This window comes from Oryx dammah, unplaced genomic scaffold (genome assembly GCF_014754425.2).
Source record: "Oryx dammah isolate SB20612 unplaced genomic scaffold, SCBI_Odam_1.1 HiC_scaffold_27, whole genome shotgun sequence".
Lineage (NCBI taxonomy): Eukaryota > Metazoa > Chordata > Mammalia > Artiodactyla > Bovidae > Oryx > Oryx dammah.
In genome coordinates this window covers 111,756,252-111,769,495 of record NW_024070211.1, presented here as the reverse complement: position 1 = coordinate 111,769,495, position 13,244 = coordinate 111,756,252, and the positions used below count along the sequence as shown (strand labels likewise).

General features: G+C 42.2%; 1 protein-coding gene and 1 long non-coding RNA gene across 3 annotated transcripts in view; both read right to left on the bottom strand.

Annotated features, from left to right (window-relative positions):
- Positions 1 to 13,244, bottom strand: part of ITGA6 (integrin subunit alpha 6) — an 85,855-nt gene that overhangs the window by 11,519 nt on the left and 61,092 nt on the right. For both annotated transcript variants that reach the window (XM_040229354.1, XM_040229353.1), the window contains exons 12-23: positions 12,157 to 12,317; positions 11,840 to 11,983; positions 9,353 to 9,468; positions 9,043 to 9,232; positions 8,864 to 8,947; positions 8,688 to 8,767; positions 8,456 to 8,533; positions 8,266 to 8,368; positions 6,694 to 6,867; positions 4,809 to 4,907; positions 4,600 to 4,710; positions 4,392 to 4,490 (exon numbers count right to left, since the gene is read on the bottom strand). In XM_040229354.1, coding sequence (XP_040085288.1) covers positions 4,392 to 4,490; positions 4,600 to 4,710; positions 4,809 to 4,907; positions 6,694 to 6,867; positions 8,266 to 8,368; positions 8,456 to 8,533; positions 8,688 to 8,767; positions 8,864 to 8,947; positions 9,043 to 9,232; positions 9,353 to 9,468; positions 11,840 to 11,983; positions 12,157 to 12,317 — 1,439 coding nt within the window. The remainder of the gene's footprint in view (positions 1 to 4,391; positions 4,491 to 4,599; positions 4,711 to 4,808; positions 4,908 to 6,693; positions 6,868 to 8,265; positions 8,369 to 8,455; positions 8,534 to 8,687; positions 8,768 to 8,863; positions 8,948 to 9,042; positions 9,233 to 9,352; positions 9,469 to 11,839; positions 11,984 to 12,156; positions 12,318 to 13,244) is intronic.
- On the bottom strand, positions 3,490 to 4,378 carry LOC120854928. Its single transcript, XR_005719106.1, has 2 exons — positions 4,309 to 4,378; positions 3,490 to 4,271 (listed from the first exon to the last, which is right to left on the bottom strand). It is a non-coding gene; the product is annotated as an uncharacterized LOC120854928 (long non-coding RNA).

The following is a 13,244-nucleotide window of genomic DNA, read 5'->3' as shown; positions in this document are numbered from 1 at the left end:
CAGTCTGTTGTGCCATGTCCAGTTCTAGTGGTTGCTTCCTGACCTGCATACAGGTTTCTCAAGAGGCAGGTCAGGTGGTCTGGTATTCCCATCTCTTTCAGCATTTTCCACAGTTTATTGTGATCCACACAGTCAAAGGCTTTGGCACAGTCAATAAAGCAGAAATAGATGTTTTTCTGGAACTCTTGCTTTTTCGATGATCCAGAAGATGTTGGCAATCTGATTTCTGGTTCCTCTGCCTTTTCTAAAACCAACTTGAACATCTGGAAGTTAACAGTTCATATATTGCTGAAGCCTGGCTTGGAGAATTTTGAGCATTACTTTACTAGTATGTGAGATGACTGCAATTGTGCAGTAGTTTGATCATTCTTTGGCATGGAATGAAGTGGGGATATGTAAGTACAATCAATAAGAAACTTCTTCCTTCCTTGGCTGAATTCAACAAATCTCTTCTAGTTCACTCTCTCCTGTGTTCATTCAGTCGTGTCTCTTTGGGACCCCATGGACTGTGGCCCACAGGCTCCTCTGTCCATGGAATTTTCCAGGCAAGAATACTGGAGTGGGTTGCCATTTCCAACTCCAGGGGATCTTCCTGACCCCGGGGTTGAACTTGAATCTCTTGCGTCTCCCACACTGGCACCACATGGCAAGCCCCACTCACTGTCTCCTAGACCATGAAATTCCTAACAATTGACACTATCTTATTCAATTTTGCTTCTCTAGCACTTTTGTGAGGAAGGCTTCTCTGGCACTTCTGCAGTGCATCCATGGCTAATTGGCTTGTTAACTGGATCAATTTAATTGATGCTAAAATTTTAGTAACCACCTTATCTGGTTCAGTTGAGTGACCAGCTCTCCCTGACTTTTCTTATAACAATATCTTAAATGTGTTTTATTAAGAAACGAACACAGGTGGGAGGGAGGTTCAAGAGGGAGAGAACATACGTATACCTATGACTGATTCATGTTAATGTTTGGCAGAAACCAACACAATTCTGAAAAGCAATTATCCTTCAATTAAAAAAATAAATATTTTTAAAAAGAATTGAACACAAAACTCTTAAAATTGATTGGGTTATAAGGAAACAAAGTTTTTTTTTTAAATCTTTTTAAAGCCAGGATTAGAGTAAAAGCAATGGGAAAACATATCAACATTAAGACCAAAAGACAAGGCTGAATTATTCAACCTCCTTTGCTTCATGTCCAAAGAAAGATAATCTAGACAGTGGAAAAGACAGAGAATCAGGATAAAAATGAAACTGAAATCCTCAGTAAGTGAGGGAATAAAAAATGAAGGCATTTTGACACTTGAAATAAGCTTGAATCTTTAGACGCCCCCCCACAAACTGCACCTTAAAATACTAAAGAAACATGTAGATATGACAGATGAGCTATTATACCTCAGAAATCAGTTACTAGAAAAGGTAACAGAACACTAGAGATTAAAAAGTCTCTGTTTTCAAAAGAAATGGGTTCTAGATATGAGACTAATCCATTTTCAAATCTATCAGTTATTAAATAAATCAAGTAGCATTATAGCAAAGATTCCAATTCCCATTAGTAGGCATGGGCTCTCAAAGCCCTGAGAACATGAAATGCCCAAGAGAACTTCATTTGCATTTATGACCCAGCCACCAGTCTAGACACCATGGCCTTCAGTTCCACCATCTTCAAGAAAACAAGAGCACTTGATGAGAAGTCATGGGCTCAAGGTCTGGTCTTACCTCCACCCCACATGCTGGTCCTGTGACCCTGAGGGACAGACAACCTTACTTGGACTCAGTTTTCTCATCTGAACTTGAGATTTGGGGACTTCATGGGGAGCAAGTATTTTAGAGTCAAAGAATAGGGGCCTAGCAGCCAGAATGGTATAGATTTCAATCCAGGACCCCAAGTGACATCCCCTGTCTATGCCTGCTTCCTTTTTTGTAAAGTGGGTACAATGTCTAGCTTGGCATTCTCCTGCAGCTTAAATGATAGTATATGGGTAAAGCATCTAGTAGATGGTAGACATTTAATTAGTGCTTTATTAATATTAGTTTCTTCCCTCTGAAGTTTTCTTTTCTCTGAAGCTCAGTGATTCTCATGATTGCTGATTAAAGCTATAGAAAGTTATAGCAACTGCCTTTAGTCAGAGAGGGAGAGAAAGGATTCTCAGGAAGGGTGTGGTTTGACGGTCCTTAAGGTCCATCTAGTCAAGGCTACGGTTTTTCCAGTGGTCATGTACAGATGTGAGAGTTGGACTGTGAAGAACGCTGAGCGCCGAAGAATTGATGCTTTTGAACTGTGGTGTTGGAGAAGACTCTTGAGAGTCCCTTGGACTGCAAGGAGATCCAACCAGTCCATTCTGAAGGAGATCAGCCCTGGGATTTCTTTGGAAGGAATGATGCTGAAGCTGAAACTCCAGTACTTTGGCCACCTTATGTGAAGAGTTGACTCATTGGAAAAATTGGAAAAGACTCTGATGCTGGGAGGAATTGGGGGCAGGAGGAGAAGGGGATGACAGAGGATGAGAGGGCTGGATGGCATCACTGACTTGATGGACGTGAATCTGAGTGAACTCCGGGAGTTGGTGATGGACAGGGAGGCCTGGCGTGCTGCGATTCATGGGGTCGCAGAAAGTCGGACACGACTAAGTGACTGAACTGAACTGAACTGATGATGCCTTATTGGTAAAGGTAGAGGAACTTCCCTGGTGGTCCAGTGGTTAAGAATTTGCTTTCCAAAGCACAGGATGTGGGTTCAATCCCTGGTTGGGGAACTAAGATCCCATGTGCCAAGGGGCAACTGAGCCCACATGCCACGACAAGCCTGCGCACAACGAAGACTCAGTGCACCCAAAAAATTAAATTTAATTTAAAATTTTTTAAACGATGTAGAAAGGTAGGAGTAACCTGCAAAGACAACATAAGGTCATGGTGAGGGTACATCCCGGTTAAGTCTGGGACAGTCCCAGTTTACACCACATGCCCCAGCATCCTGCCTAGTTTAGCACTTGCCCAGACAGATGTTTGTATTCTAGTTGAGATGGTAAATTTTAATTCAGGCTCACTATATTCCAGAAACCAAGGTCATCAGGGAGACACACTGGATTTCAGCTGGTCAAAGGACCGAAGCCTAGACATTTGCCTTAAGTGCATCAGTAGATCAGCTTTAGGACAGTAATTCTTCTCCATTCACTCTCTTTTGCAAAACACTCCCACCTGTGACCTCCAGTCATTTACTCTGAGAGCCTGATACAAGTCCCTGTGGGGCCAGATACCCCACTTCCAACTAGGAACCCTTTACTACACACAAGCTTCTGCTGCTAGTCCTAGTCAACAGTTTTCTTAATTACCTGGATGAAAACGCCCAAGATATGCTTCTTGGTTTTAAAAAGATTAAGCTTGCAAGGAAAGAAAGTTACCAGAGAGCAAATGATCAAGACTCAAAATTACATTGTAAGCCCAAACAACAGACCAAAAGTAAACCACACAAGATGTCAGGATGCACTTAAAGGCGTGTATTTACATTTTTAAAAACTGCTCAAGGGTGCGATGTGGGAAATACAGTTTGACATCACATTCAGATGAAAACACCTGGAAGTTTCAGTAGAACACAAACAGAAAAATAGTAGCTGCCAGAAGTGCAAACCATCTTCAGCAATTTAAAGACCACAGTTTAGGCTGAACTAACAGAAGCTGGGAGGCTGTTAAAGGGAAAGTTAAGCTGAACTAGGCAGACCACACGTCCGCTCTCCTTCCTGGAGCTGGCCCAGGAAGAGAAGAGATCTGGAACCTCTGCAGCTGCATTGGGCAGGACAGATAATTGAAGAGTTGGGTGGTCAGCTTGGAAGAGAGTAAGAGAGGTATGTCCAAGAAAGCATGACAGTTTCCTTCAATTATTTCAAAGGCTGCTACATGGCCGAGAAGGAGGACTTATGTTGGGATTTGTTCCAGGGGCATAATCAGGAACTTATCTTAGAAGATTCAAGTCTCAATCCCTATATAGAGATGGTGTCTAACAACTGCCACTGGCCAAACATGCCAAGAGCTCCCCCATAGCGCAGTGAGGTTACCATCAGTGGGAGTACGCCAACATTGGCATTGGCGTGAGGGGCGGTACAAGATGTGGGATCTTTAGACTTAGGAGGTGCACTCCTCCTCTCCTTGAGCCAACAGCTCTCAAATCTGTCCCATCCGCAGCAGAACGAGATGACCTGAGTCACGTCTTTCTTCCATGATTCTACTGAAATACAACTTGGGGTGGGTACCACCTTAAGACACAATCTGCTTTCTCTTTAAAGGGAGTATCGGTGCTGTGAGAGACATGAGCCCAGAACAGCGTGTCCTCAGGCCATGGGCGTGGGGTGGAGGAGAGAGATCAACTAAGTGAAGCCCAGGAATCCTAACCTGAGTGCCTGCATTGGGCAGCTTGATATTCTCGGTGGCGGCAGTGACATCAATGGAGGCCCGCACAAGAATGTCTAAGTAGTTCATCTTGGAGTATTCCTGTTTGGAGACAAAGTGAGTGAAAGCGTGAGTGAAAAAAGAAATGTTCTAGCAGGTGGCAGATGGCTTGGGGGACACAGCCTGCGGCTGGGGGGGGGGGGTGTCACACCTCCAGAAACGTGCTGTTCCATAACCTCGAGCGCAGAACCACAGAGGCCTTGCTGTCCAGCCCTCGCAGCGGGCACTTGATGTTCACACAGTTCACATTCACGCTGCAGTTCTGGGGAGAAAAAGAAGAACAGGAGTAACAGCACAATGGTCTGGGGAAGGCCTTCCCACCACCTCCTGGAAAACTCACAGCTCTTGAAAAATACTCACAAGGGTCTGATATTTTCTTTCAGAAAATAAAGAAAATTTTCTGCTGTCATCTGTCTGTCTTTCGGCAATTTCTCGTTTCCTTCTTGAGTTGTGAGCCTCCTGAAAAGAATTACATCTGAAATACTTCCACCAAGTTTAATTTTTGCCGTTACTGTACAAATCTCCTGTCCATAGGGTCACAGAGTTGGACACGACTGAAGCGACTTAGCATGCATACATGCATTGGAGAAGGAAATGGCAACCCACTCCAGTATTCTTGCCTGGAGAATCCCAGGGATGGCAGGGCCTGGTGGGCTGCCGTCTACGGGGTCGCACAGAGTCGGACACAACTGAAGCGACTTAGCAACAGCAGCAGCAGTACAAATCTCCCAGATTATGCCAAATTCACGACTGATAATCTTCACCTTTCTGCCAGCACCAAGGTGCATAAATAATGTAAGTGTAAGATCACAAAGTGTTAATTACCAACCTCACTTCAACTTTATTTTTCAAGGTAATTTTCTTTCATTCCAACCTTAAAACTCAGAGTGAGACAAAGGCTTTCTTTGTTCTGCTGTCTCCTCACCAAACTGTGAGCATCCTGAGACCAGGAACCAATCTCATTCCTCTACCCCTAAGCACTTAGATCAGTACCTAACATAACTGTAAAAAGCCAGCACATCCTGAATGAGTGACACGGAATGAGGAAAAGGGAAAGTAGAAAAAAGATCGAGGATGATTTATTCAAAGGAGAATACTGAAAACTAAGCCAAGGAAGATGCTTTAAAATTTCATTTTTTGGACTTCCCTAGTGGTACAGTGGATAAGAATGCACCTGCCAATGCAGGGGACACAGGTTCAATCCCTGGTCCGGGAAGCTCTCACATGCCTCAGAGCAACTAAAGCACATGTGCCACAAGCACTGAGCCCAGGCCCTAGAGCCTGCCAGCTGCAACCAGGGAGCCCACGCACCTGTGCTCCACAGTAAGAGAAGCCACTGCGAAGAGAAGCCCATGCACCACCAGCCCCCGCTCACCACAACTAGAAGAAAGCCAAGAGCAGCAACAAAGACCCAGCAAAACCACAACAGGTAAATAAACTGCATTTTTCTTTAGGAAGAATGGACCATCTTGTGTCTCCAAGTTGATGAATATAAACCACCAACTATGAACACTGGTCACACCCAGTCACCTTAGAATTTAAAAGAAACAGACTTGCAATAACAAAGCAAGTCTTTATCAAAATGGAGCATAAATGATAGACCAGATAGTTAAGTGTGGAGCAGTACAGAGAGAGGTTAACAGTGCAGGCTGTGAAAACAAGCAGGGCTGTGCATGAATGCACTGCCCTCATAACTGCTGAGTGACTGTGAGAAGGTTAATCTCTCTGATTTTCAATGTGCTCATCTATGAAATGGTGGGGATGAGACAAATACCTCATCAGACAATCAAGAGAATAAAATGAGAAAATGCAAACCAAATGCTAAGCATGGTGCTTGAGACATAACAAGTACTCAATAAATATTTTCTATTTTAAAAAGAATGAAAAGTCTTCAAGGTCACTTGCTAAGGTGCCAGTATGTTCTGTAATGCTTGATTCTATTGGGAGTTAACACTGGCTGGCCCATCCCCAGGGCATGCCCTTATATGTCACACTGGGCCTTCAAACTTCAGAAAATGTCATTTGCTTCAACATGCACAAAATGACCCTGACTTATATGCCACAGTGGTCCCTAATCAGCAGAAATCCTCAGCCTGACTTGGTTACTCACAACAAAACAGAAACTATGACACCAAAGGAAAAAAAATCCAACATGCCAAAATGTCAGTTTCCCAAGGCAAGCAATGATTTCCCCCTTGTCTCATATTAACATCTATGGAGACATGAGACAGATGGGTCAACATACCGTTAGTTTCAGGAAGTTTATTTCACCCTGTGGCTCACAAGTTATTTTTTCCAATCCTTTTGATTCTACTTTTACCAAATAAAGCAACCATTTGCCGTTGCTAATTTCTTTTGGCCACTGGATATTCAAGGTTGCTGTGCCGAGGTTTTTAAGAGGTTTGCCCAAGTTAATTACCTGTTAGAAAATAATATGTATTATCTCAGTGTAATTCTCTCAACATAAAATTAAGTAAGCAGTTCCTATTGCCAAGAAAAAAAAAGCCAAAATATCTGGCATAATCCAACAATAAAAGCGCAGGCTCCAAAAGTGGACTTTGGATAGGGCATTCAAAATAGAGATTTGTGTTTAAAGATTCTTGTCAATAAAAATAGGGCAGGGGGGAGTTCAAAGAGAAATAATTGTTCCCTCAATCCAGGAACAACTTTTGTGTGCAACAGAATCTGCCAGGCTCTCAAAATGCCCAGGGAAAAGTCACGTGTGCTCTCGTATCGCTCTGTAACCACTCTGCCTTGCAGGCGACACAGCCAGTGTGGAGACAGTGCAGCTATAACCTGCTTCTGGGAAGCCCCACCCACTGCAAAAATGGAGCTGCCTCTGTCCTGACCACAGGGCGGGGGCTTGGGATAACAACTGAGAGACCCAGAGTAGGGCCATTCTGGCAGCCGTTAACCCATGAGTCCAAGCTGGGGACAGGGCAGGGAGCAACTCCGTGCAACAGAAATCTAAAGCGTTTGTGTGAAAGACTGCTCCAGAACCCACAGACCTCTTTGCAGCCACATCTGCATAGGTGTCCTAATCACCACCACCCACTAACTGTCACAGTTCTGTCTGTAAAGCTAAGAGATGCTTTCAGAGGAGAATTCCACCTCTTCATCCTGCTAGAATCAAGGGTGGACCCATTTTTTTGCTATTTCAGACTTTCACCTCAACAACGGTCACTATGCTTTCAGGAATATGATTTGAGCCACACAGACCTGAACCTACGTATGAGTTATGAGTCACCTCTGTACCGTGCACTTATGTTCATTTGACTGGACTTAAGAGCCACTGTGAACACCTACTTTGGAATGGGTCAGAGCAATCATTAGCCTTCCTTACGGGTATTCGTCAAACCCACATTCACCATCATAAAACTGCTTGGGAAAGGTCAGTGAACATTAACCATAAGCAATAAGAGAGATGACCTTATAACAGAGGAAGAAATAAATCATTCACACATTCTAAAGCCAAATAACATTTTGAGATTTTTGTTTTATAGACAGACTCTGGGGAGAAAAAAATCGAGTATTTCTTTGTCTCAACACCACATTTATTATTAATACATTAAAACTCCCTAAGAAGAAAAAGACCAAACTGAATTTGATTCTGAACAACGTCCTATGCTGAATGAAGTTGTAGTTCTCCATTCTGAAAGACAACTTTTACACTAAGCCACTACGCTGTTTAAAAACTGGCAAGCTCCCTTTATCACGCTTGTTTATTGTTACTTATTAAAACTACATATTCAAGATCATATACAGCATAGGTTAGCTTCTGATACACAGACTGGAAGGGCCAACTGCAACCACTTACCCTGAACTCGTACTCAATTAAACTTCCCACGTCCTCTTCAGATTTCATCGCTTGCTCACCAACTACTGTACCTCCAAAATACACCTGGGAAGGTTTAGCAACTCTGTTAAATTAAAAAACACGAGTTTTAGTGAGAATTGTAAATGGTTCTTTCAGACAGTGATTTGTTATGCTAAACACAAACACTTACCCGGAGACCGATAAAAGCAGTTCAATAACCACTTTTGCTGTAGCTGTAATTGAAGCCAAATTATCTTGATTGCTTGTTCTGAAAAAATGAAAGGGAAACAATAGGGTTTTATTGTAACAGTCAGTTTTCTCATTAAATTACACTTCTTTTATTAGTTAGATAAAGGCCAATTTATTGACTGGCTGTGTTTTCATGAAATAATTCTGAATGGAAGGTTGAAAGAATCTCTTACGTTTCCAACTTCAGATTAATATCCAGATCTGTGGTGTCAAAGGTGACCTCAGTTGTACTCAAAATCAAATAAAAAGTAACCTAAGAAACAGAAATAGCTGTTACCATAGGCTGAACATATTGACACTGCAATGGTATTTTCAAAATTAAAATACAGTATGTAAAGGCATCACCTACACTGGAATTTCTTTTAAAAGGATTCCCAAGCTCACAGTCTGCCTGTGAGCCATTCTGGTTGGCAACACAACTCAACTGCTTCTCCTGTAACAGAAAAACAGGCCAGATCACAAAACATTCACTTACCACACACTGTTTTTTTTTTTCCCCCCTCCAAGCTGGTCTCTTAAAATACTTACAGGGAAAGCCCTCAGTTCTCTATATGCAGAATAAGTCAGAGTATCTGGAAAAGTGGCAATGAGTTTAGCTTCATGAGCGTCGTCACCATCTTTGGTGGGATTCTTTGGGTTAGAAGGGGTGTTCGTCACTGTTATTTCTAAAGCAATGTCCTTTTGATCTTTTAGAACTAGTTCTGGTACACCTTTTTGACTATTACAAAAAAAAAAAAAAGGGAAAACAACAAAGTTCTCAATAGATTTGCAATAACCCTTCACAAAAAGTCACTGCAAAGCCGAGCCATTTTTGCTAGTACTACAGCACAATTCTTACATTGGTAAATAAGAAAATTTGTCCTGATTTCCTTCCCGGGTACAAAATTTATACTCTAGCTTAAGGTGGCTGTTACATATGTTGTCGTGTCCACATCCCTCTTTTAAGAAGTGCACCTGTAGGAAAACAAAATTGTAATTTACACCATTTAGGACTCTAAATAGGTGACTGTTTCCATACAGTTCATTCCCATTGTGACAATTACCATAGCAGAATTCAAACTACAAACTTTACATCAAACGCCCACTCTGTCCTTTAATGAAACTGTTTTCACAACACTTTGACCAAGGCACTGAGATGCTGTAGGGCAGTAAAGAGGAGGCCTGGCTCAGCTGTGTGGCCCTGGGCCAGTCACTTAATCTTTCATAGTCTAGGTTTCAACACAGGTGACGTGGGGATACCACCACCCTGCTATACAGGGTTACTGTAAGAATTAACAATAATAATGACAGTACTACCTAACACATGACTACATATTTAAACTCATGCAATCCTCACAAGGGACTATGACACATATACTGTTCAGAGACCCACTGCACAGACGGGGAAACAGAGTTCAAGATTAGGAAAGCAAAAGGCAGAGTATCTTGCACTATGCTAAGGGATGCTTGATAATCACACTCATCAATAATTAGGAAAATGGTCTTCTTTTTTTTTTATGTTTAACATGACTTTGGAGCTTGTGTATATGAGAATATACAGAAGAAATATTAATGTAACAATAAGTGACATTTATAAGTACAACAAGGCTGTATATTGTGACCTTGCTTATTTAACTTATATGCAGAATGCATCATGTGAAATGCCGGGCTGGATGAATTACAAGCTAGAATCAAGACTGTCAGGAGAAATATCAACAATCTCAGATATGCAGATGACACTGCTCTAATAATAGCAAGTGAAGAGGAACTAAAGGGCCTCTTGATGAGGGTGAAAGAAGAGAGTGAAAAAGTTGGCTTGAAACTCAACTTTAAAAAAATCTAAGATCATGGCATCTGGTCCCATCACTTTATGGCAAATAGAAGAGGGGAAAGTGGAAGCACTGACAGATTTTATTTTCTTGGGTTCCAAAATCACTGCGGATGGAGACTGCAGCCATGAAATTAAAAGATACTGGCTTCTTGGAAGAAGCTATGACAAACCTAGTCAGTGTATTAAAAAGCAGAGACATCACTCCACCAACAAAGGTACACATAATCAAAGCTATGATTTTTCCCAGTAGTCATGTACTGATGTGACAGTTGGGTCATAAAGAAGGCTGAGTACTGAATAACTGAGTACTGAATAACTGTGGTGCTGGGGAAGACTCTTGAGAGTCCCTTGGACAGCAAGGAGATCAAACCAGCCAATCCTAAAGGAGATCAACCCTGAATATTCACTAGAAGGACTAATGCTGAAGCTCCAATACTTTGGCCACCCGATGCGAAGATGCGAAGAGCTGACTCATTAGAAAAAACCCTGATGCTGGGAAAGATTGAAGGCAACAGAAGAAGGGGGCAGCAGAGGAATAGATGGCTAGATAGCATCACTAACTCAATTGACATGAATTTGAGCAAACTCTGGGAGGCAGTGGCAGAGAGAGGAGCCTGATGGGCTGCAGCCCATGGACATGACTTAGTGACTGCACGAGTGGCATTGCAAGTGTCCTGAAAAGCACATAAGCAACTACACATGATGGCAATAAATACTGCAATGTGCAGCTGTAGGCATGGGCCCCTAGGCCTAACTCACTCATGAAAAGCTTCGTCAGTGGGCCAGCAGAACCGGTGCCTCAAAGCAGACACTCTACTACCAACTATGTTTTGACAAGTACAAACATTAAATCAAGATGTCACCAGTCCCCAGCCTAATCCTGCAGATGCAGGCATCCTAAACCCTAGCAAACAAACACCTACCGCTTCATTAAGAGGTATACAGCAAGCCACACCATATAAATTTTACTTCCTAAGATTACATAGGCTACATTAGACACTAAATTTTGACTATTTCATTGCTCATATATTTCAGTTGTGTCTGACTCTTTGCAACCCCATGGACTATACAGCCCACCAGGCTCCTTTGTCCATGGGGATTCTCCAGACAAGAATACTGGAGTGGGCTGCCATGCCCTCCTCCAAGGGATCTTCCCAACCTGGGGATCAAACCTAGGTCTCCTGCACTGCAGGCAGATTCTTTACCATCTCAGCCACCAGGGAAGCTCATGAGAAGAATAAGTTTTGTCAATTATAGTCTCAATAAGGCTCAATGACCAGAAATTATTAAGAAAAACAACTCTCATCTCCAAACTGTATTCTGTAGGTTTCTATATCCATTGTTTACCTGGGAAGCAAATTTTCTCCAAACTATACATATATTAAAAAGCTTATTTAATATACAAAGGAATGGCCTTTAGGGCAAATCAATCACTAGCCTATTGCCTTCAGAGATGTTTGATTTAGCATAATAAAATGGCAAACAATTAGTAAAATGAAAATCACAAATACTTACATCTGTATGAACAGATTTGGGTTCATTTGAATTCAGAATTGGGAGAACTTCTGGAAGCGAATTCACTCGCCTCCGAGTGCTTGGCTCCTGGATCTCCACTGAAGCAGTTATGGGAATGGGACGCAGTTTATCTCTGATGTTTTCCTGAAAAGAATGCAGAGACACAATTGAAGCATGCTATAAACACCACCAGCGAACTCCAAAACAATGCTTTCCTTTGTCCTGGATAATGTGTTGCTGGTATTTATATAAAAAGTCAGATCTACACTTGTGACCATCCACCTGCATGAAAGAACTGATATGTCTGCGGCCCTCACCTGGAGCCAGAGGGTTTCCTCCATGCACGCCTTCTGTTTCTGTCTGTTCAGAGTGAGCTCTTGCGAATACTTGGGCTCAGAACCTTGGTTTCGAAACTGAACTCTTGACGACAGCCCAGATTTTCTTCTTTCCTTTTCAGCTTCGAGAGTGCCCACAATGGCTAAATGAAATCAACAAAATCACAGGAACTTAAAATGTACTCGTATACAACACAGCTATAAGTATATTGTTTGTTTTTGATATATTTTAATTCCTCTTAGAACATTTTTTTCTCATTGCCATGGTTTTCCTTCATATTTCCTGGCAATGTACATTCTGACTTACGAAGTTTCAAATCAAGCTGTCCTTTCCTGCCTATTACTATGAACAATTTTTAAAGCTACATTTCCTTTGGGCCACATGGGGGAGCTCGAGAATAAGTCAAAACCTCAGAGAAACGCATTAAGAATCAGTTTCACTGCATTTCAAGAACTCACAAGAGTACGACAAACAGGAGGGCAGCCAACCCTGCCGAAGGACCTAAACTGACTCCCTCTTCAACAGTCTGGTGCTTAAATTCCAAAAACGCCTCTAGATCAACAGCAGCTTCTCCTGTGTGGTATCAGGAATGCAGATCCTCAGGCCCAGCCAGACTACTGAACCCGAGGCTGCATTTTAATAAGATCATCAGTTGGTTCTTATACACATTAAAGCTCTCATAAAGAATAACTGTCTAAAAAATGAAAAACATATTAGAGATGGAGATGTCTTGATGAAGAATTTAAAGGTAAAACATACTTCCTTTCAGTGGTTAGAGGGCCCCTTTGTCCGTTAATAAAACTCCCAGAATCAAGGTTTCCACTTCCAAAGCCCCAGAGGGCACATCCTACTTGTGATTACCTACACTAACAGAGCTCAGAGATAAGCTACGATTTGGATGATCAAAATCTCATTTCAACTTCAGAATGCATTCTTTGCCAGTTCGCTGGATACAGCTGCTATGTTTTAATACTTATTTATTAATCACTCACTAACCATCCCTGGTGGCTCAGATGGTAAAGCTCTGCCTGCAGTGCGGGAGACCCAGGTTCGATTCCTGGGTCGGGAA